At 40.0% G+C, this 25,469-nt stretch overlaps 1 protein-coding gene across 3 annotated transcripts in view; it reads left to right on the top strand.

Annotated features, from left to right (window-relative positions):
• LOC132816470 (anoctamin-7-like) overlaps positions 1–25,469 on the top strand; it is a 72,893-nt gene that overhangs the window by 11,496 nt on the left and 35,928 nt on the right. For 2 of the 3 annotated variants that reach the window (XM_060826091.1, XM_060826092.1), the window contains exons 6-10: positions 2,255–2,407; positions 4,773–4,965; positions 15,116–15,238; positions 21,284–21,379; positions 22,900–22,988. In XM_060826091.1, the coding sequence (XP_060682074.1) occupies positions 2,255–2,407; positions 4,773–4,965; positions 15,116–15,238; positions 21,284–21,379; positions 22,900–22,988 (654 nt within the window). The remainder of the gene's footprint in view (positions 1–2,254; positions 2,408–4,772; positions 4,966–15,115; positions 15,239–21,283; positions 21,380–22,899; positions 22,989–25,469) is intronic. The other variant, XM_060826093.1, reaches the window with a different exon arrangement.

The raw sequence follows: 25,469 nt of genomic DNA on the forward strand, positions 1-25,469 counted from the left end.
GAGGAGCAGGAGAGTCGATGTTTCGAGCATGAGCTCTTCATCAGGAATGATGACTCTCCTGCTCCTCTGATGCTGCCTGACCAGCTGTGCTTTTCTAGCACCACACTTTTCAACTCTGATCTCCAGCATCTGCAGTCCTTACTTTCTCCTAGCATCTGTGGAGAGAAAACAATGTTGATATTTAAAGTCCTGTTGCTCTTCTTCGGAAGTGGAAACATTAATTCTACTTCTGCAGACCTGCTGAGTTTCTCTAGCAATGTCTTTCTTATTTCAAATTTCCAGCACCCACAATATTTTATTTTTATTAGTGGTTCATAAAAATGGATCCCTTAGTGATGGGAAAGGGATGATTTTAAATGGGAAATAACAAAGGCAAAGGTGTTAATAAATTATTTTGTTTTTGACTAGAGACCTAAGGGACAACTTTGTCACACAGAGAGTGGTACGGGTATGGAATGAGTTGCCAGAGGATGTGGTGGAGGCTGGTACAACTGCAACATTTAAGAGGCATTTGGATGGGTATATAAATAGGAAGGGTTTGGGGGGATATGGGCCGGGTGCTGGCAGGTGGGACTAGATTGGGTTAGGTTATCTGGTTGGCATGGACAGATTGGACTGAAGGGTCTGTTTCCGTGCTGTACATCTCTGTGACTCTACGACTTCACTGTAGAATATGAAAGAATGTGCGAGAAATTACAGGGTCAACAAGTCTCATAAAAGTGAGGAATTTAAAGTAATTAATAATATTAATCATCCTTTGGTACTGCAGTACTTGAGTACTGCTGAAAAAATAGATATGTTATGTTGAAGCTATTTGCCTTGCACTCATCAGGACTTAATCACTGTTGCTGATTAATTTCCCCTTTTAACTAACTGTGGTTCTTCTCTTGTGCTTTTCTACTTTGAGTGGACTTTCAATTCTGCAGGTCAATGTCTAGATGAACCTCTAAATCCATCGTTTGCCAACTTATACTACTGCTTTCCTTCACTTTGGACTTTTCCCCATCCTCTGAGTGGTCTTGAGCTTTGCCATCACTCGTATTCATTTTCGGCTCTTCCTGTCTCCCTCTAGGTCAGAGGGTTTGGCCTCACTTGCCACCATGTAATAATGTAAAATCTACACTCTTGTGAGTGAACAGCAACAGGGGCTTTATTAAACATAACTAGATATAGAGGATAGTAAGACAGAACATTTTATCAGGAGCCCTGCAGACCCAAGCTCGAGTTCCACTTGATCTGACATCATTTTGGAATAGGGAGAAAGTGAGGACTGCAGATGCTGGAGATCAGAGTCGAAGAGAGTGGTACTGGGAAAGCACAGCCGGTCAGGCAGCATCGAAGGAACAGAAGCAGGAGAATCATTGTTTCGGGTATAAGGCCTTCATCAGGCCTGAAACATCGACTCTCCATCATTTTGGAATAGTTCCTTTCACACCTATTCAGTAGCTGTACTTAATTAAAGATTCGTTTTCCTCCTGTTCATCAACATTCTGCTATATGCTAGATCATTTAAGTTCTTATCGGAATCTTCTGCAGAAGAACTTGTCTTTGACCTCATCCTCCAGTGATATGACCCAAAAATTGCCCTTTCTCCCCCATGTTACTGATGTCCATCCAGGTCCTGGTACAGACAGCATGCACATGCAGATGCCAATTCTTCGATATTATCTAATGAGCATATAATGTTAGTGTTGGAGCTTGTGGCTGTGAGTGTCAGAGCAAGTGACAATGCTTCATCATCAGAGGTATAGTTTTCTTTCCCTTCTTTTCGATATCACTGTTGCTATGAAACTGATAGTTCTTGGGTGGCTGAAAACAGAAATTCAGAAGGGAAAGGCCTGGATCAGAGAAGGGGCAGGATAGGAAGGGTCACACCATTAGCAGCTTGCACATCCAATACAGTAGAAAGAGGATAAGGTAGTAATTAAGAGGGAGCCTAAGAAGGAGCATACTATTATCTGGGATGACCAGAAACCCTCCCCACTTATCACCTGCCAGTGGTGTACACTGGAAGAATTTACCATTTATGCTCAACCATGTTATATGTGAACCTGTCTTCCACAGCCAAAGTCCTTGAATGAGGCTTGAACCCAGAGCCTCTGGCTCAAAGACAGGCTAGCTACCCACTGTGCCTCACAGCTCACATACTTTTCGAATAACATTGAACTCTGTATTGATTATGTAGAGATTTATATTTGGGCAAAGTTTTTCATTATTATTATTAATAAAACAATTTGTTATTTCTGACAAACAGATACTGAGAAAGTAAGAGGAGAGAAAGACAGTATTTCCACTTTACAATACTTGTTAATGAAGAAAGCATTTACATCAGCCTTCACACTACATGAAGGGCCCAAAATCATATGTGAAGAGAAAACACTAAAAACACAGAAAACAATAAATGGTGGTAAGTGGTGCAAGCCTCATGACCAATGTGACGAGCCACAGATGAATATTGGTGAGACCGGATATTATATCAGATATTCAAGTAACTAGTTGACACAAGATTGTGGTTTATGCCTTATCTAGTATTTTCCATCTCTGTCTGTCTGTCTGTCTCTCTCTCTCTCTCTCTCATTTTTTTAAAGCAATCTTTAAAATCTACTTCATTGATTGTAAATTTCATCAGCTGTCTAGCAGTCTGTTTATTTGGCTTAGTGGCAAATTTTACCTATTTACATTTTTGTGAACCACTTTAGTTCCAAAGTTTATTATGTTAAAGGTACGATATAAATACAAGTTATCATTTAATAATAGGTGCAAGACTCCATATTGGCAACATTAATTTTTGCTCAGCATCACAAACTTTTAAACAACGATAACTGAATTGGAAACGTTAACTCTGTTTTTCTCTCTTCAGATGCTGCCAGACCTGCTGAGTTTCTGCAGCAGTTTTTGTTATTTTTTAGAGTTTAGTCTCTGGCTTAGCTTATATTTTGCACATCAGTGACAGTAAACATATAAGTGATGCATTTCTGCAGAACCTCACATGAATTTTTTTGGATGTCTTGAAGTTGAACATCTCTTCAGTTCAAATACAGGAAGCTTGTTTTAAGTTTAAGTTTAAACTGCTCCCAACTTACTGGAATATACTAATCTTTCTGTTTCTAATGTTATGACTGGTTACAGAATATGATGCAACCATAGAATCACATGCTATTTTCTGTCTGAAAAAAACAGACATCAGTTTTTGCCTCAGTTTGTAACACAGACCCCCTAGGTGGTCATTTCAAATCCCAAATGTGAGGGTTTTCATTAGGTAAGAGGCTAAAAACATTTAATGTCTGAAGCAGAATTCCAACTCACCTCGAACACATCCCTTTCCAGTTTGAGTGGACATGGAATGAGGAGCAAGAGGCCCACCAATGTTCAATGGTCAGTTGTTGGAACCTTTTAAGGAGGTTATATGCCTTCATCTTAACAGTGGTCTAATTTTTAAAAAATCTTGATGCCCAGGGCTCCCTCACCTCAGAAAATCCACCATGCAAAAGGATGCAAAAAGGACTGGATCATTAATGTTAATGCATTTAGTCCTTTGGTACTGCAAACCTTGAGTATTGTGGAAAGAAAAGATAAACTACATTGAAGCTGAGTTGAAACCAACTGTGAGACTGCTCGCAAAGCTCTAAACAATGTCCAGTCTTAGAGGAGACATAATGATTTTGTGGGTGGCATGGTGGCATAGTGGTTTGCACTGCTGCCTCACAGTGCCAGAGACCCGGTTCTCTGTAATCGAATTACAATTGTCAGTCTGGTTCATAATATGGCACACTTGTGCTGCATACATTAAAATACAAAGCTCTCTTCTTTGCATGCAAAAGAAAAATGCACATTCCATGCTTGTTGCAACTGAACAAAATATGCATTTCTGGTTCATTTCTCAGAGCTGTGCCTTAATCGGTCAGTCAAAGTAGTTGGTTTAAATTTAAACAAAGCTTGGCAGTTAACTGTCAGACATCGTTTAACTGATACATGCTGCATGGTCTTTACAAATCAGAATCCACTTGCCAATAATTAGCAGTCTCTTCTCATACATTATAAAGATGTCGTACATCTTTGTATTCTTATTAACTGTCCTGATGAATATAGTGTGAAAAGTGTCCACAAAAGTGTATCTGTCTTGCAAAGTATATTCATTTATGGCATTGTTTGAGTCAGCTAGAGAAGTGCTTTATCTTCGCCGTGTAATCTTTACCGTTGAAGTGCTTGCAATCTGCCTACTTATCCCTATGCTTGAATACTATGTCCATCTTGCAATTTTTCCCACTATTCTGAGTTTTATCCCCGACAGCTAGTTTACTCTCACTTCTGCCCTTTTCCTGTTTTGAACATATTTCATTTCCTACCTCTTCAGAGTTGCTCTGAGAAACTTTGTGATTGCTAACCCATAACTCTTGTTAGAAGAGAACACATTAGAAATCTTGTGATGATACGGCCAGGACAGCTCTGATAGTCTCTATATTTAAATAACAAATTAGTTGGGGCAATGCCTTTATTGAACAAAACCCCAGGAATCAGCATTTTTATCAAAAACCAAATCTAGAACCAAAACTAATCCTAAGGTGCAACTTCAAGTAGAAATGGTTGTAATTATCATATACAATTGTATCTTTCCTCCTTAACAGAAGTCCTTCTGCAATCTATGTTCATTGGCTTATTTAATTGGGAGCAAAGGAATCAAAATGGGTTTTGTTTCACTGCTTGTAATGCCTGATTTACATTTACATTGCAAATATGCATTAAGTGTAATAGGTCTTGTTAACTTTCGGCAGATCCACATAAAAATTGGAATGACCTTCTTAATCTGTGGGCCAGAACCTACAGATTGCAGCCATTATGGAAGATTAGAAGCTACTTTGGGGAAAAAATTGCATTTTATTTTGCTGTGATGGAACATCTTTTACTACACTTAATAACACCTGCACTCATCGGTGTGGCTGTTTTTATATTTGGTCTTTATTACAGGTAATGTAATTCACATGCTCAACTTCTAACAGCAATTTGTAATAATGGTTAAAAACACAGGTAGCATAGATGGTAAATTATTTTGTATCTTAAGCTCATGCTGTCTGACTAAGAGAAGACCTATCCTATTGCTAAACCCCTAAAGACCATCGAGTTACACCAACATGTATGTGATGCTCGTGGCTGAGCTTCTGCTTATGATTATATTATTGATCAATGCTGCTTTATCAGAAATGGCAGTGGCATATACATATCTTCTTTGAAAGAGACTAACGAGTTAATAACAAGGGGAAAGAAGACATTTGTCTATAAGCCCCCTCATTATAGCTGTATGGCAGAACAGAGAAAAAGAATTGTTAAAAAAGAGAACAGCATATTAATATGGGTCAATTTAAGCTTTCATGAATCGTTGGGTTAACAGAAGTAGCCACAAGGAAAAATTCATAGTGTATATTTGGGACACTTCCCTACTACCATGTGTTGTGAATCCAACCAGGAATCAGGCTATTTTGGATCTGGTGATGGGTAAAAAGGCAGATTTAATAATAATTTCTGAGTAAAATAGTGACTGTAGCCCGGTAGAATTTAGCATTCAGTCTGAGAGTAGGAACTTCACAGAGAAACAACCTGCGCCAAGCTTAATTAAAGCTACTTACAAGAGAATGAGTTCAGAATTGGCTGGAGTGGATTGGGAAAGGAATTTAGCAGCAAGGATGGTTGAGAAACAATGATAGTTTTCAAGAAAGTAGTTCTTGGTTCATAACAATAATATATTCCAGTAAGAAAGAAAAATTCAAGGAAGGGGATAAACTAGCCACAATTAGCCGGGGAAGTTGAGGATGGCATCAAGTTGAAAGAGAATTTGCATTGTAACAAAAATTTGTGGCCAACATGAAGATTTGAGGAAAATAAACAACAAAAGATGAACAAAAAAAGGAAGGAGAAAATAAGCTTTGAGGGTAAACTTGCAACTAATATCAAGACAAACAGCCAAGGTCTTCTTTAAATGTATAAAAAGGAAGAGAGAAGTCAAACTGAGTGTAGGCCCCTTAGAGAATGAGATTGGGAACAGAATAATGAGAAAAAGGTAACTGCAGAGGAGTTGACTAAATACTTTGCATGAACTTTCACTATAGATTACCCCTACAGCATTCCAAAAATACGAACAAATCAGGGGGCAAAAAGGAGAGAGGAAATAAATACAATATGAATCACTAGAGAAAAGTAACTTATGAAATTAATGGGGCTAAAGACTGGTATGTCCCTTGGACCTGGTGGGATGCATCCTAGGATTTTAAACGAAGTAACTCCAGAGATAGGAACCTTCGGAAGCAATTCCTGCAAGAATCCTTAAATTGTGCAAAAGTGCTGGAGGATTGGAAAACTGCCAAAGCAACATCTTTATTCAAAAAGGGAAGGAGATGTAAAACATAAATGTAGGCCAGTTAGCTTAACATTTGTTATTGGGAAATTATCGAATCTATTATAAAAATTATAATAGGAGTGCATTTAGAAATGCATAATATGATCAAACACAATACGCATGGCTTCATGAAAGAATTCATTCCTGACACATTAATTCGAATTCTTTGAGGAGATAACATGCAGGGGAAGCATTTAATGTACCTACTTGGATTTCTAGAAGGCATTTGATAAGGTACCACACATTAGATAACTTAATGAGATAAGAGCACGTGGTTTTGGAGGTAATAAATTAGATAGAAAGAGGACTGGCTACCTCATAGAAAACAGTTACGGTAAGTGGAGCATTTTCAGAATAGCAACCTGAAACAAGTGGAATGCCACAGGAATCAGTACTGGGGCCACAAATATTTACAATGTCTATTAATACATTGTTGCCAAATTTGTAGATGATACAAAAATAGATGGGAAGGCAAATGGCGAGGATGAAGCAAAGAGGGATGTAGATAGGTTATGTGAGTGGGTAAAAACTTGGCAAATGGAATATAATGTTGGAAAATGAGAAGTTTTGCATTTTGACAGAAAGTGTGGAGGAACTGAATATTATTCAAATTTAATGTAATTCAAAGACTGCAGAAAGCTACAGCACAAAGGGATTTGGGTGTCCTTTTGTGTAAATCACAAAACAAACCTAGCAAAACATGTTCAGCAGGTAATTGGGAAAGTAAATGAACTATTGATCTCTATGTCAAAGGAAATGAAGTATTTAAAAAACAGGGATGTCTTGCTGAAGTTACTCAATTGAGCTCACACCTGGAAAACAGTAAATGGTGTTTGGCCCCTTAACCAAGGCGAAATTAGGAGAGACAGTGGTCTAGTAGTATTCTCATTAGATTATATCCTGAGACCCACTGGGAGACCCAGGTTGGAATACTGCCGTGGCAGATGATGGAATTTGAAGTCAAAATTAATGAAACAATGTAGGTAGATTTTGACAGTAAGGAAATCAAGGGAAAAAGGCAGGAAAGTGAAATTGAGAGTTGTTAGATTAGCCATGATCTCATTGTATGGTCTCATAGAGTAAAGGGTGAAAATAGAGTAAGGATGTGTTAAGAAACAAAGAAGATAAGCTGTCTGATGAAAATCTGTGTGATGTATTTTACAACATCACCAGCTACCTAGACCATCACTCTTGTTATGATTCCATTGGATGGTAATATTGGACAAGACCCCAGAATGAAATCTAGCTTCATAAATCAGAAGTTTAATCTTTCTGTTATTTAACAAGGTGGTTGCTCGCTAAGTTATATTCATACAAGGCTCCAGACATTCTTTAACTGAATATTTTTTTTTCACAAATGAAGGAAAACAAGCAAAAACAAACCCTATGACTGAATTTTACCTTCATTGGCTAAGTACAAATTGTGTCAAATGCTTTGGAGGGTTTTTTGCCCCAAGGCCCAAAGAGACTCACCAAACTTGCCTCACTATGTACCTCAGCTCTAAGACAGCCCTCAAATCTGATTCTGTCCACATTCTACCATGTGTTGTTTCTGGAGCAACTCACCACTCAGCAGATATCCACTGGAAGACAGGCATCCCTTGTGCCTGCACCATATTTAGAAGCCAGTTGTACACTAAGAGAACACTGTCAGTTTGGAGCTGCCTGCTATGGTCTCTGACAGCAGGCAAGACAGACTGGGGCAACTGGGCATCCCACTTTGTGAACAGGCGTCTGGAGTTCCTGGTAGAGGAGATGATGCAGATGTGGAATGTCCTCTTGTCTCAGGACCAGCAGTGGAGGCCACAATGCCAGCCTGGTCCAAGGTTGTCACCTGGGTCAGTGTAGTCTCAGCCAACTGTAAGAATGTGCACTAGTTTAGGAAGAAAGTCAATTACCTTCTTTACTTCACTAATGTAGATGCCACCGTGTAAGGTGCTATCACCTTTTTCTCTGACACCTCATTCACTGTCCAAGCTAATGAACCCACCTTCCATCAAGGCTCATGGTCTATTCATCTCTCTATTGTGAGCAATATCTTCTCTCACCTGCTCACACTCACCCCCATCCCCAGCATCACAAACCCTGCATGCCCTCTGCAAAGCCTAAGCATTTGCTCAGGACACGACCCCACCTGCACCAACAGTAATAGCTGAGATAACAACTTTCATCTTTGTCAATGCATGCACCACTCTCATTCTATGAGGAATGCAGCTCAGTGGAGGGGCGAAAGACTCAAATCAGATGGTGGCATGTTTGTCATTCAACTCCTCACCCCTTATGAGGAAAGGGCCCTGACTCTGATCACCCTGAGCAATGTCCAAGGTCCTAGTCTTGTTTTGAACCCTGCTTTTGGTTAACTATGCCTTGACCCTTTTGAGTGCTCCTCTCCCTTTACTGAGGCATGCAAACAGCCATGATAAGTTTGTAGGCTTTGCATCTCTGCTAAACAGCAAGACAAGACAAGGAAAGGCAGGGAGACTGTAATTATCCAAGTAGACTCAGACTGAGTGAGCATTATGACAGCAAGCAAACAACCTGAAGTTGCAGCCTGGTCAGTCCATGAGCTGGGTACATGTCCCTGAACACACAGTGTCCTTACTTCAACATGACAACGAGAGGTGTTGGTGCAGCATTGAAGCGTAGAGACATCCTGGAATTGGATCGCGATATGCCATGAGGGTTGTTCAAGGCTGCTATAATTTGGATTCCAATGTCTGTTGATGTGGGTGCACATGGCTAGTTCCATGGAGAATGGTCTGAGGTCATAGAAGCAAAGAGATGTACAGCACGGAAACAGACCCTTCAGTCTAACCCATCCATGCCAACCAGTTATCCCAACCCAATCTAGTCCCACCTGCCAGCACCCAGCCCATATCCCTCCAAACCCTTCCTATTCATCTACCCATCCAAATACCTTGTAAATGTTGCACTTGTACCAGCCTCCACCACTTCCTCTGGCAGCTCATTCCATACATGTACTACTCTCTGCGTGAAAAAGTTGCCCCTTAGGTCCCTTTTATATCTTTCCCCTCTCACCCTAAACCTATGCCCTCTAGTTCTGAACTCCCAAACCCAGGGAAAAGGCTTTGTCTATTTATCCTATCCATGCCCCTCATCATTTTTTAAACCTCTATCAGGTCACCCCTCAGCCTCCAATGCTCCAGGGCAAACAGCCCCAGCCTGTTCAGCCTCTCCCTATAGCTCAAATCCTCCAACCCTGGCAACATCCTCGTAAATCTTTTCTGAACCCTTTCAAGTTTCACAACATCTTTCTGATAGGAAGGAGACCAGAATTGCATGCAATATTCCAACAGTGGCCTAACCAATGTCCTGTTAAGCTGCAACATGACCTCCCAACTCCTGTACTCAATACTCTGACCAATAAAGGAAAGCATACTAACCGTCTTCTTCACTATCTTACCTTCCTGCGACTCCACTTTCAAAGAGCTATGAACCTCTACGCTAAGGTCTCCTCATTCAGCAACACTCCGTGGGACCTTACCATTAAGTGCATAAGTCCTGCTAAGATTTGCTTTCCAAAAATGCAGCATCTCGCATTTATCCGAATTAAACTCCATCTGCCACTTCTCAGCCCATTGGCCCATCTGATCAAGATCCTGTTGTAATCGGAGATAACCTTCTTCACTGTCCACTCCAATTTTGGTGTCATCTACAAACTTACTAACTCTACCTCTTATGCACACGACCAAATCATTTATATAAATGACGAAAAGTAGCGGGCCCAGCACCGATCCTTGTGGCACTTCACTGGTCACAGGCCTCCAATCTGAAAAACAACCCTTCACCACCACCCTCCATCTTCTACCTTTGAGCCAGTTCTGTATCCAATTGGCTAGTTCTCCCTATATTCCATGAGATCTAATCTTGCTAAGCAGTCTCCCATGGGGAACCTTGTCAAATGCCTTACTATAGTCCATACAGATCACATCTACTGCTCTGCCCTCATCAATTTTCTTTGTTACTTCTTCAAAAAACTCAATCAAGTTTGTGAGACATGATTTCCCATGCATAAAGCCATGTTGACTATCCCTAATCAGTCCTTGCCTTTCCAAATACATGTACATCCTGTTCCTCAGGATTCCCTCCAACAACCTGTCCACTACCGAGGTTAGGCTCACCGGTCTATAGTTCCTTGGCTTGTCTTTACCACCCTTCTTAAACAGTGGCACCACGTTAGCCAACCTCCAGTCTTCTGGCACCTCACCTGTGATTATCAGTGATACAAATATCTCAGCAAGAGGTCCAGCAATCACTTCCCTAGCTTCGCACAGAGTTCTATGATACATCTGATCAGGTCCTGGGGATTTATCCACCTTTATGCTTTTCAAGACATCCAGCACTTCATTCACTGTAATCTGGACATTTTGCAAGATGTCACCATCTATTTCCCTACATTCTATATCTTCCATGTCCTTTTCCACAGTAAATACTGATGCAAAATACTTGTTTAGTATCTCCTCCATTTTCTGCGGCTCCACACAAAGGTGGCCTTGCTGATCTTTGAAGGGCCCTATTCTCTCCCTAGTTACCCTTTTGTCTTTAATGTATTTTTAAAAACCCTTTGGATTCTCCTTAATTCTATTTGATAAAGCTATCTCATGTCCCCTTTTTGCCCTCCTGATTTCCCTCTTAAAATAATCCTACTGCCTTTATACTCTTCTCAGGATTCACTCAATCTATCCTGTCTATACCTGACATATGTTTCCTTCTTTTTCTTAACCAAACCTTCAATTTCTTTAGTCATCCAGCATTCCCTATACCTACCAGCCTTTCCTTTCACCCTGACAGGAATATACTTTCTCTCGATTCTTGTTATCTCATTTCTGAAGACTTTCCATTTTCGAGTCGTCCCTTTACCTGCGAACATCTGCCCCCAATCAGCTTTCGAAAGTTCTTGGCCTTTCCCCAATTTAGAACTTCAACTTTTAGATCTGGTCTAGCCTTTTCAATCACTATTTTAAATCTAATAGAATTATGGTTGCTGGCCCCAAAGTGCTCCCCCACTGACACCTCAGTCACCCGCCCTGCCTTATTTCCCAAGAGTAGGTCAAGTTTTGCACCTTCTCTAGCAAGTACATCCACATACTGAATCAGGAAATCTTCTTGCACACACTTAACAAATTCCTTTCCATCTAAATCCTTAACACTATGGCAGTCCCAGTCTATGTTTGGAAAGTTAAATTCCCCAACAATAATCACCCTATTAATCTTTCAGATAGCTGAGATCTCCTAACAAATTTGTTTCTCAATTTTCCTCTGACTATTGGGGGTCTATAATACAATCCCAATAAGGTGATCATCCCTTTCTTATTTCTCAGTTCCACCCAAATAACTTTCCTGGATGTATTTCCGGGAATATCCTCCTTTAGTACAGCTGTGATGTTATCCCTTAACAAAAACGCCACTCCCCCTCCTCTCTTGCCTCCCTTTTTATCCTTCCTGTAGGATTTGTATCCTGGAACATTAAGCTGCCAGTCCTGTCCATCCCTGAGCCATGTTTCTGTAATTGCTATGATATCCCAGTCCCATGTTCCTAACCATGCCCTGAGTTCATCTGCCTTCCCTGTTAGGCCTCTTGCATTGAAATAAATGCAGTTTAATTTATTAGTCCTACCTTGTCCCTGCCTGTCCCGACTGTTTGACTCGCTTCTGTTCTCAACTGTACCAGTATCAGATTGTTCTCTTTCCTCACTATCTCCCTGGGTCCTATCCCACCACCTTACTAGTTTAAATCCTCCCAAACAGCTCTAGAAAATCTCCTTGCCAGTATATTAGTCCCCTTCCAATTTAGGTGCAGTCCGTCCTTCTTGAACAGGTCACTTCTACCCCAAAAGAGATTCCAATGATCCAAAAATGTGAATCCTTCTCCCATACACCAGCTCCTCAGCCATGCTTTCATCTGCTCTATCCTCCTATTCCTGCCGTCACTAGCTCGTAGCACTGGGAGTAAGTGCTGGTGCTCACTATCCAACATGGAGGAGTTCAGAGCTCGTGATAAACAGATTCACCAGGTATCCACTCTGATGTCCATGTTGTTTGATGAGATGTTTCCCTGAATATTAATGAGATGACTTGTGGAATTATAAAGCGTTTAACAAGTTGTAATCCCCCTTAGATGGCATCTCACCACTGCCTAGAGAGTGATGCACCATACCACATGACAAATGCATAAAATATTCAGTGAGATGCTCTCAGCATCAAGATAGGCTCCTTACCTATTCTACCATAAATCCATCATAGCTCTCATTTCTCATACTCCTATAAAAATCTGCCTTATATATTTATAAACAGATAGAAGGAGCTTAACACAATCATCAAACTAAAGTTTGAATCTGTTTCCCCGCACCATCCATTATGAAGGCTTGAGTCCAGAGACACTCCACCCCATGCTCAACTCTTTAATTTACTATTTAACTGATCCATTTGAGAGATGCTGGTTTCCTTGAAATAATGGCAGAGACTCCCAAGTTCCAGTATCCGATTCATGGGGCTGGATTTTCTGAGGAGTGGCAGTCACACTCAGATTTCCACTCTGCTCCTTTTCACTAAACAAAAGAGCTTCACATTTCTGAGAGGAAATTCCAATCAGGGCTCTTTGAGAAATGTAGAGCCATACAGTAGATCTGACAGGCCGGGTGGTTGACAATGAATAAGTAGGTCTTAACTTACAGGAGGATATGGATGGATTGTTCAGATGAACAAATCAATGGCAGTTAGAATTTAACCCTGATCAGTGAGAGGTGATGGACTTTAGAAATATAATGAGACAAAGGAGTACTCAGTAAATGGCGGGGCAGTAGGAAGCTCAGAGGAACAGAGATGTTGTCGACAGATCCCAGAAGGTGACAGTGTGGGTAAAGGCATATGGGACACTTACCTTTACTAATCGAGACATAGATTATCAGAGCAGGGAGGTTACGTTGGAGCTGTACAGAACGGTATGCAGTTCTTGTTGTTACACTATAAAAAGGATGTGATTGCACTGGAGGGGATGGAGAGTAGGTTCACCAGGATCTTCGAGTAAAAAGTGAGGTCTGCAGATGCTGGAGATCAGAGCTGAAAATGTGTTGCTGGTTAAAGCACAGCAGGTTAGGCAGCATCCAAGGAACAGGATCTTGCCTGGGATTGAACAGTTTAACCATGAAGAAATACTGGAAAAGCCTGGATTGTTTTCTTGCAGTAGAGAAGATTGAGGGAGTCCTGATAGAGGTATATAGGATTATGAGGCACATGGACAGGATGGACAAAATGCTGCTGGTCCCCTTAAAGTGTTGTTACTAAGGGACAACACTTTAAATATGGAAAACAGAAGGTTTCGAGGGGATTTGAGGAAAATTTCTTTCACCCAGAGGATGGGGGTTCTGGAATGCACTACCCAGCAGGGTAGTTGAGACAGGTAACCTCACAACTTTGAAAAAGTATTTGGATGAGCAATTGAATTGTCAAAACATTCAAGGCCACAGGCCTAATGCTGGAAAATGGGATTAATGTAAATTAGTGCAGTTTTCACAATACTGACTCAATCGGCTGAAGGTCCTCGTCTATACTATTTGATTGTATGATTCTAGGTCTTAAGTGGTTTAGAACAATTGGGGGAAGGCAGTGAACACACATGCTGCATTCTGTAAATTAAATCTAGCATCATAAGCTACACTTTGACAGCTCCTGAGGTCAGATCAAATGCCAGGTGCATAAGGGATAGTGTACCGGATGATTGGGCATCAGATGGGTAGGGTGCCAGGATGTAAGAGGAGAAGAGATCAGTTAAGTGTACAAGTATTTAGGGCAGGTTGGGGCAGATGGGAGCTGAGGTGGGGCAGTACCTGGTCTTGTGAAAGAGAGGGTTTGAGTTGAGTCACAGCACTGGGGAGAATAACAGGTTGATGTTTGAGGGGTGCCATATCCAACAGCAGAGGAATAGTGTTTTGGATCCCATTTGCAGAAAGGGGTTGACATGTCAGGTGGTGTGTGGAGGGAGGGTATCGGATTTTAGCAGCAATTGTGAGGTTTGGAGTCCTGGTGGGAGAGTGGTGTTGGGTCAGGCAGTGGACAGGATTAAAGAGTCAGTATGGCAGGAAGGTGTAGGGTCCAGTATTAGGGGGAGAGGAGGGTGTCAGGTCAGGATCTGTGTGTATGTTTGGGGTTTGGAGGAGGATGGGATTCAGGGTATGTGTTGTAAATTGAATAGTTACTCTGGAGTTAGACGGGATTTCTAATTGTCTCATTTTTCCTGAGTAACTATTTATTTAACTGCAGCAGAACCCTCTGAATTTTTAAATTTAAATGGATACATTGGAGGGTTCCAGAAGTAGAGGAAATGTGCATTGGAATCTTCAATTTCCCATACAATTCCTAAAGGTGTGCTATTTCAAGGATTTTGCAATGTCCCCATGTGCAACTCTTACCTATGCTGCAGAAACAACTTTCTCATGATCAAAATGTCTGGGCTATAATGAACAAATAACACATATGTTATAGGCTTGCCAAACATCACTAGTAGAGCCAAGCAGTGTGTTTTGCATTCTGTGATATAGTTCAATTTCTAGGTTGTGTAAATTAACTTAATTACCTCTATAGCTGCAGCAGTTAGCAAGCATTTACATACTCAGGTAAATATGAGTATTATGTCTTCACTTAAAATGGAATGTTCAGTCTGACTGAATATTTCACCAATGTTCACATGCTACTTATTTCTCTTTCCAGTGCATCATGTTACAATGCCCACAAAGACATGAACACATTCTTATTTGCGTACAATTGTAACATCGTCTGTTCAACTCCAAACATGGCCTCAGAAGTGGCAGATAAGGCATTGGATCCAATCAGGTAAATGCTCATTCAGGAATATATTTCAGATTACTTTTATACCCTACTTTAAAATATTGCTTTAACATATGAAAAAGTTATGAATGAAATCTCATTAAATAAGATCAAGATCGGAAGCTTAGTAAAGTTCCAAAACAGGCTCAGCATAGGCTTTCATCATTGCCAAACAGTATCAGAAGAGGACTTGTGCTCAACACTTCTAGGAAGAATTTGGAGGGGTTTCCAACAAGAGATGTGAGTTACATTGCAAGTTGTAATGTAAAAGAATGAGTATAAATAAAACTATATGCCTTGGAGCAGGTAAAAATCTTTGTTTTTGAAACAATTTCAGAACCTGAAAGAAACCACAATATCTTCCAATTTGAAGTTTTTAATGCTTTTCTTTAGAAACAAAGTAGAGAAAGACTTCGTTCATATTTTTCCAATCTCAAACTGCGAATTTTGTGATGAATTGTGAATTTATTCATTGTGGACCCTGTCCATAAGGTACATTCTTCTCTCATCTTTTTTCACTTCAGACCTCTAAACCAGAGAAATAGACTTTCAGTTACATCATGTTTGGTCAGAAACAACTAGACTTCACAATTGAAAGAACATATTCTTATGTTAACATTTCAATCTCAAGCATTAATTTTTATGTTTAGAGGAACTAAAATAAGTAGACACCAATTGATTGCAGAAGACATTAATTTATTTCCTCTTCTAAATTTTACAATGATGTAGAAGTCTGAAAGTATATTTTCCCCAGAAGTGTATCCGTAAGAAGTGGGAAAATAGTTTGAATACAATGTGTGTGTTGGAATATTTATAATAAACATTTTCTCATACGTTAGTTCATTCCCAATATTTTGTGAAATTGAATGTTTACATTTTAGATCTAAGCTTTAGTTGTACATTAAAGCTCGCTGTGCATTTCTCTGATGTGTAAATATCAAATAAAATGTTGGTTCGTATTGATCTCATGATATTTCCATCTCTCAACTAAGTGAAGTCTCATTACACACACTGTAATTTTGAATAAGTTTTGAGAAAAAAAGTGTACTTGATCAAATTTGGAACATGTTGAATATTCTGCCTATGCATAACATTATAAGCTAGAATGTTGTAGAGTCTAAAGGAATAAGATAGAAGATGGGAGAAGGAAGTGATGGTGCTGAAAAGTTGTGACAAACCTGTTCCTTTAACAAGGTTAGGTCGTCCCTGGTTGCTTTTTTTTTTAAGAGTTTTTAAATGACACAGATTCCGAAAATTCTGAGTTTGGATGGATTTTAGGGCCAATGTGTTAATAGCTAATGGATACTGCCTCAGAAAGAAGGCTTTCAAGTTCACAAAAAAATTTGTATAATGAAAGGGAAGTGATCAGTTCTCTCAGCTCAGTTTTTTTTCCCACGGTTTGGTTTTAATGTGTGTGTGTGTGTGTGTGTGTGTGTGTGTGTGTGAAGGCTGCTGGATTCTCTCTCTCTCTCTCTGACTTCATTCCTGTGTGAACTTCTTTGATTTTACCTTTTGTGCCAAGGGTGTTAGGGGAGATTATTGCAACTATTTTGATACAGCATCATTAAGTTGAGAGAATCTGTTGGGCTTTTTTGGGTAGAATAAGTTAGTCGATATTCTGTTCTTTGTGTTTCATTCAGTAATCTTGTAAATAAATTCTGTTTTGTTTAAAACTAAGTGGTTTGACCAGCTGATTCTCTCCTGGAATATCCACTGTGCACTTGCTTAAATCAAATAGCAAAGTTAGGGTCTGGGCTACCTTCTTGAAATGTTTTGAGCAGTTTGGCCTGGTCCATAACACCTCCAATGCTATGGCATTTTGCTAGTGGTAACCAAGCTGGTAGATGGCCATCATGCCTAGAACCTGAATGAATAACTTAAGTGGCCAATTAGGGGCTGCTTCCTGACAATGCTGACATTTTACCAGCAATGGGTATGACCCTCTCTCTCTGTGCGGAGCCATGGCTTCCCTATGGAGTTTGTGTGTTCTGATCAAGTACTCTGTGGTCCATCAATAAACCCCATTCCCAGAGAAATGTGACTATGCAGTAATGCTCATCACTCTTTACCCAGAGTTTTACCTGGCTCTGATGTTGCAGACTCCATTTACCTTTGTTGGAAAGTAGTGTCTGTGTCATCTGCCTGTGGTGTGTCAGTGAAAATTAAACGTTATGCTTGAGAGTAAAAGTTAAAATAACAGGAAAACCTTTTCAGCGACTTTGCAACCAACTGTTTTATGTGTTATAAGATTTTGTTCCTTTACTTGGGAATCTTATGTAGTAGACATTGAATTTTTTAGTGTGATTTTATTTTAACTCTCCATTGAAATGGAAGTAAAATCACCATTTATTTATGTTAAAGCAAATTTAGCAAAGTCACTTAGTTACTCAATTGCTACATATGGTTTAAACTAAGATTGCCTTTCTCTGAAGTAGATTTTAATTGCAAACCTGAAATTTTGTCTACATTCAAACTGAAATGATGTTCTGCAATTGAATTTTATCAAAATTTTCTCCCCCCACCTTTCCTGAAGGCACCTACTCAAAGCTGAGACTGAACAGTGATTGTCATTCAGTTAATTGACTAGAGTCAGAGATGTATAGCGTGGAAAAAGACCCTTCAGTCCAACCTGTCCATGCTGACCAAATATCACAAACCAATCTAGTTCCACCTGCCAGCACTTGACCCATATCCCTCCAAAGCCCTGTTTGCTAATCTACATGATACTCTGTCCAGTATAACAGAGTTGTTGCTTGTTGTGCTTTGGAAGACTTTTTTCTGTTATATAAAAATTCTAAAAAAGAGTTATGGATGAACATACTTCTAATATAGATTACAAGTAGCATATTCCCCTCATGTAAATATCTTAACAGTTTTCATCCTCAAAGAATTGTTTTTGACTTCTTCTTTCCTCTACCCTTGCTCAGACTGATCCAAAATGGCAAAAGCACTGAGCTCTTTTAAATAAAACAGGTATTTTATAAATGGTACAGATACTTTTCCTGGACTGTCAGAGGCAGAGGGGTGATCTTATAAACGTTTGTAAAATCATGAGGGGCATGGATAGGGTGAATCGGCAAAGCCTTTTCCCTAGGGTAGGGGAGTCCAAAACTCGATGGCATAGGATTAAGGGAAAGATTTAAAACAGACATAAGGGACAACTTTTTCATGCAGAAGGTGGTGTATGTATGGAATAAGCTGCCTGAAGTGGTGGAGGATGGTACAATTACAACATTTAAAAGGCATCTGTATGGGGGCACATGAATGGGAAGAATTTAGAGGGATATGGGCCAAATGCTGGCAAATCGGACTAAATGACTTTAGGGTATTTGGTTGGCCTGGATGAGTTGGACTGAAGGGTTTGTTTCCATGCTGTACAACTCTTTAAATCTATGACTCTATAAGAGTTAAAAATTGTCATCATTTGGATTAATTTTGGTTTCATTCATTAAAGTCATCCACTTGCAATACTAACTCTTGAGCACTATTACAATTTATTTTACTTTTGAGATAATTTAAAGGTCTTTTTAAATAAGATTCACAGGTGTGAAATGCAACGGCTATATTCCGCCCAGGAAATGTGTTCCCTAAAGTGCTGAACATAAGCAATGTGGCAGAAACAGCTGGAGGTTTAATGTGAACACTCAAAGTGATCCAAGACTGTCTCCATTTGGCAGGCACATGCGTTGTGGTAGTCAATCAAATGAGGGGGAATGGGCACTGATAGTTTTATCATCTCACTTCCCTGTTTGCTTGCCAGCCAGGTATCCATTGTGGTAGGTGCCCTGCAGCCAGTCTCCCATTGAGCCAGAAATGATGATCCATCACAGTCTCCTTTAGAGGTCTTGAGTATCACAAATGCCCATTTGATCCATTACACGTGATATCAAAAAATAGGTTTAGGCATTGATTGCTGCAAATGATATGGGTTTTACCAACAAGCCAGCAACAGTACTGAAGATGTCCCTAGCCATGCTGCTTCAGTACATTTATAACAATGTCATCTGCCTGACAATGTGGAATATTGTCTACAAAAAGCAGGAGAAATCCAACCTGGCCAACTACTGCCCCATCAGTCTACTCTCAATCATCAGTAAAGTGATAGAAGGTGTCATCAGCAGTCAAACAGCATCTGCTTAGCAATAACCTACTCATGACACCCATTCTGGGTTCCATCAGGGCTACTCAGCTCCTGAACTCATTACAGGTTTAGTTCAAAGGTGGACAAAAGAGCTGAAATCCAGAGGTGAGGCAAGAGTGACAACCCCTGACATCAAGGCTGTATTTGACTGAATGTGGGACCAAGGAGCCAAACAAAATCAGGGTCATCTCTCCATTGTTGCAGTCATACCTAGCTCAAAAAGACAGTTGATTTTTTTTTGGAGATCAGTCAATTAGCTCCAAGAGATTACTGCAGAAGTTTCTCAGGTGCTGTCCTAGGTCTAACCATCTTCATTTGCTTCATCAGTGATCTTCCTTCCATCATAAGGTCAGAAATTGGAATTATCACTGATGATTGCACAATGTTCAGCACCACCTGTGACCCTTCAGTTACAGAAGCTGACCATGCCCATATACAGCAAGACCTGTACAATTTCCAGGTTATTCTGACAAGGGCAAGTACCATACAATGGCTAGGCAGTAAACATCTGAAACCACACTTGGCATTCAATGGCCTTATCATCTCTGAATCACCCACTAATCAGCATCCTGGGGGGTTGCCATAGATCAGAACCTGAACTAGATCACCATGTTGTTGACAGTGGTCACAAGAGCAGGTCAGAGGCTAGGAAACCTGCAATGAGTAACTCCTGACTCCCCAGAGCCTGTCCACCATCCATAAGGCACAAATCAGTATTGTGATGGAATGCTATCATTTGTCTAGATGGTTGCAGCTCCAACCAAACGCAAAAAGCTTGACACGATCAATATTCTGAAGATTGCTATTGTCAAGAAACTGAACTGGACCAGTCATATTAATATGGCTATAAAAACAGGTGAGGGGATAAGAATTCCACAGAATTCCACATACTTCCCTACTCCCCAAAGTGTGTTCACCATCTGTAAAGTACAAGTCAAGAGTTTGATGTAAAAGTACCATTTGCTTGACTGAATGCAAATCCAGTAACTCTTGTTGCATCATCCAGGACAAAGTATCCCCCTTGGTCAGAACCACATTCACAAACTTTCGCTTCATCTAGAACAAATGTAGCAGCAGTGTGTGCCATCTACAAGATGCGCTGCAGAAATTCACTTTGACAAGGGCAGCAAATACGTGGAAACCACCATCACCTGCATGTTTCTGAACAGCCAGTCACCATCCTCACTTGAAAACATATCACCATTCTTTAGTGTCACAGGGTCAAAATTGTGGACTTCCCTCCCTGACAGCATTGTGGATGTGACTGCACCAGATGGTCTACAGCAGTTTTAGAAATGAAGAAGGGCTCATGCCCAAAACATCGACTCTCCTGCTCCTTGGATGCTGCCTGACCTGCTGCGCTTTTCCAGCAACACATTTTCAGCTCTGATCTCCAGCATCTGCAGTCCTCACTTTCTTCTCGCAGTTTTAGAAAGTATGTATAAATGCAGGCCTTCCCAGCAAAGCCCACATCACCTGACTTTATAATTAAAAAATCAGATGGCATAAGACTGCAATCCTAATGTGAGTCCCTTTTCTCCTCAACAATGTTATTGAGCCAGATATAGAGGGGGGTCCTTCTGTAACTTATTTACTTGCAGCCAGTTGGCTACACTCCAAGTATGACTGGACTGAAAACAACAAGTTTGCTTTCTCTCCACAGATATTGCCAGACCTCCTGAGTTTCTCCAGGAATTTCTGTTTTGGTTTCAGATCTTCAGCATCAATATTTCTTGTTTTATTATAGTATTTTAATGTTGTTTTTCCTTTACTTTGAATTGTCTTGATAAGTGTAAAGTGAAAAGCTTTGACAAAATGTTTCACGTTTTTAGGAACACTGATTTATTCATATGATCATATCTACTATATAAAGAGGAAAAAAAGTCTTCCGTCATATTTCTTTATTTCAGAGGTATCTGTGACAATATGGCCGAAAGGAGAAGGAATATTGAACAAATTCTTAACAGGACCTGTATCACTGAGGCCCATAATGACTGTATTTTTCAGTAAGTGTGGAATTCCTGACAGATCAATTCAATGAAAAGCATTCCATGGACTATAATTTTAATGCTGTTTTTCCATTTTTTTCTCAATCATTTAAAAATTTAGATGTCTTGCCCGTTATGATTATTCCTGAACGGACTGAGGTTACCATGAAGGTCCAACCTCCCTAACCTCTATCAGGTTAAACTCACCACCAGTTTCTCTCTCTCTCTCTATATACCTATGGGGATTTTACCTTTAAGTTTTTAATAATACAGCTTTCATGCAATTACCCTCTATTATAATTGGTCTGGAACACAAAGTATATATTATTATCCTTGTTCAGCAGCATATATTCTATAACTTTACTTGTTTTCTACTTGCAGGAGCTCATGCAGCTTCCTTTTGAATGCCAACAGTGTATTTATATTCAATGCACAAATTCAGAGATTAACAACAAAGTATAACATAGTGCCATCTAGTGAAATTCTGAGAGTTTGTAACTTCTACTCATGCCCCTTCTGGTTAACCTTACCCAATTAACGTATCCCGTTAACAAAATCTAACTTGTTCATGATTCTAAAGTCTCATTGATAACTCCTCAAATTCTACAGTTTCTCAACACCAGCGGTTCCAGCTTTCAAGGCCTGTTCTGATAAACAAGTACCTTCAAATTGGTATCTCCAAAACCTTAATTATGGAACCAATACGGAAACCAAAACTAGATGTGGTGTTGTAAATGTGTTCTGACAAAGGCCTTGTACAAGGAAATTATTGTATTTATAGCTTTGTATTTAATTATTCTGAAAATTCATGCTGTCATCCATTTTGCCTTTGCAATAAACTCACAACATTTGTATATTCAATTGCTATAATCATACAAACTATCCTTGGAACTATATCATTTCTCCTTCATTGTTGCTGAATCAAAACTCTGAAAATCCTTTCTTCCCTATTGTGAGTGTTTCTATAGCCAAGGACTGCTGTGGTTCAAGAAGCCAGCTCACACTACCTTCTCAAGTTAGGCATGGGCAATGCATAGTAGACAGCCATAGTAGGCTGGAAGAACACAGCAAGCCAGGCAGCACCAGGAGGTGGAGATGCTTTGGGTGTAACCCTTCTTCAGGGCAATATATGCCAGCAATGCCCACATCCCATGAACAAATTTCTAAAAATCTCCAAAACACTTCTACAATTTGAGAACTATTCATAATGTATGCTTTCCTGTAACCACTTCTCAAATATACCAAGGGGCAGTTGTCTACATTAAGTGACCATCTTGTAGTTACAGGCTTGTGCCCTTTAAGCCTAGTTGGTTAGGCTTCAGAGGAATTCAAAGATTGAACCTAAGGTCAATAGTGAAACAAAACAGTTTATCCATAACCAGACAGTAATTGGATTATCCAAGATTTTATTGAATAGCAGAATAGGGTAGAGGGGCAGAGTAGCTTACCATTATACTTAATTTGCATGATATGTTGTTCTAATGTGCCAAATGTTTTTGTTAGACGTTTTACAGTTTCTCATTCTGTTTTCCTATCAGGGTCCCTTCAGATGATACTGTTGAAGTATTCAAGTCCTCCTTTGACAATGCTGCTACACCAATATTTGGGCTTTTTATCTGCCTTTGGGGTAAAGACATTTTTAAAATTACAATAACATAGTAATTTTTGGAAGAAAATATCTAGGCTATGCCTCATATCTGAAGGAAAATAAAAATATTTGAAATATTGATTGTCCAATATAGAAATCCCATATGTGGGAACAGTAAACTTCTCTGAAACACATGTTGTTCTAACTCGATGAACTACACATGAGCATACAAAATAGGAGCACAAGTAGATCATGTGACCCTTTGAGCCTGATTCATCATTCAACAAGATCTTAGTTGATCTGTTTGTGTTTCAAGTTCGCATTCCTACCTATCTCTGATAATTCTTGATTCCCTTACCCAACAAGGATCTATCCATCTCTGTCTTAAACATATTCAATAGCAGAGAGTGCCAAGATAATGCCATCCACAAGAGAAAATCTTCCCTCATCTCTGTCATGAAAAGAGCAATGCCTAATGTCTAAACAGTGGACCCTAATTCTGGATTGACCCACAAGAGATACCATCCTTTTCACATGTATCTTGACAAGACCATTTGGAATTTTGTATACACATCAATTAAATCATCCCTTAATGCTTCTGAACTGCAATGGAAATAAGCCCAGCATATCTAATCTCGCCTTATAAAACAATCCATTCATTCCAGGTATGGGTCCAGTAAACCCCCACTGAACCTCCTCCTATGTACTTGCATCCGATTTCAAATAAGACCACCAAAATTCTGCACAGCCTGTGGAATGTGGCCTTACCAATGCCCTGTATAACTGAAACACATCATCCTCATTTTTATGTTCAATTCCTCCTGTCATAAAGATAAAATTCAGTTAGCTTTCTTGATTACATATTGTAGTCATTCTCTGCTATTCTTTATAGATATTTTCGAATCAACCTGTTCAGAGATATTATTATACAAGTCTGGAGCAGGTGGGACCTGAACCCAGGCCTCCTGGTCCAGAGGTAGGGATGCTACCACAGAACAGTTCTTTATATTTTGTTTCTTTCAGTTTGATGTTTTCCTGACCTTCTCGATTTAAACACAATCTGGTGGGCCCTCCCTCTCAATATTTTGTTTCTAGCAGGAATATACTTACGTGTCTGTCTTTGTGGCTCTATTGATCTATTATGCCAGCATCTTCAGCTAGCTCAGACTTCCTCCCCACATAACTGCCTTTATTTAGGTTTACTGTACTAGTTTTAGATCAGTCATTTCCCTTTCAAACTGAATGTAAAATTCAATTGTTTTGTGCTATCTAGGGGTGTTTCTGAGATCCCTAGGGCAGCACGGTGGCTCAGTGGTTAGCACTGCTGCCTCATAGCGCCAGGCGTCCGGGTTCAATTCCAGCCTCAAGCGACTGTCTGTGTTGAGTTTGCACATTCTCCCCGTGTCTGCACAGATTTCCTCTGAGTGCTCTGGTTTCCTGCCAAAATCCAAAGTTGTGCAGGTTAGGTAAAATGGTCGTGCTAAATTGCCCATAGTATTCAGGGATGTCTTAGTCAGGTACATTAGTCAAGGGTAAATGTAAAGTAATAGGGTAGGGGAATGGGTCTGGGTGGGATGCTCTCCAGAGGGTCAGTGTGGTGTCGTCGGGCCAAAGGGCCTGTTCCCACATTGTCGCGATTCTATGATTCTAATGAATCCTGTCACATCATACAATACAATGTCAAAGATAATCTGCGTCTGGTCAATCCCAGAATGTGCTGCTCTGAGAAATTATCTGGAAAGCAGTCTATGAACTCCTCATCCAGACTACAACTGCCAATCTGTTTTTTTTCTCAGTTTGCATCTAGATTAAAGTTGCCATTGATTATTGTCATCCCTTCTTCACAAAGATCTAATAATTCTTTCTGCATGCGTTGTCCAAGATTGTGGTTGCTGTTATAAGGACTGTAGATCTCTCCAACTAATGACTTCTTTCCCCTGCTATTCGTCATCTCCATACAAGCCAACTTTTTGTCCTGATCTCCTAGGCCATCTCTCAATATTACACAAATGCCATCCTTGATAGTCTCAATGCTCTTCCTCCACTTTATGTAATTTCTTATTTTTCTTGCCTGCTCCTGTCAGTGCTTTCAGGGTGCACTCTCGTCTGTTCATCAATTTGATGTAGATTGCCTGTCTCAGGGTCCTCCTCCTCTCAATGACGCTGATGTTCTGACTTGGTATCCTCTTCTCTCCTGCTCCTACAGATGATACTGACTGAGCACCGTGCCTTCCTCAGCATTATTTACAGGGGGGCTGCTACACCCCTCTACCTCCTGGTTGGAGGACACAACCCCAGTGACATTTACTTAGTGTGCTGCTGTCCATAACATTAGGGTCAAGTTCTGCCAGGTGACTGTATGTGTTGCTGATAAATATTTACAGCCAATGTTGGGGACCTTGATGGGATTTGGTACAATCTTGCCTCTTATGCATGGTATTAATCAAATAGTGTGCATTAAGACAAACAAATAAATATCCAGTGCAGTACCATGGAGTGGGTATTATGGAGGCTCCTCAC

This window comes from Hemiscyllium ocellatum, chromosome 6 (assembly GCF_020745735.1).
Source record: "Hemiscyllium ocellatum isolate sHemOce1 chromosome 6, sHemOce1.pat.X.cur, whole genome shotgun sequence".
Taxonomy (NCBI): Eukaryota; Metazoa; Chordata; class Chondrichthyes; order Orectolobiformes; family Hemiscylliidae; genus Hemiscyllium; species Hemiscyllium ocellatum.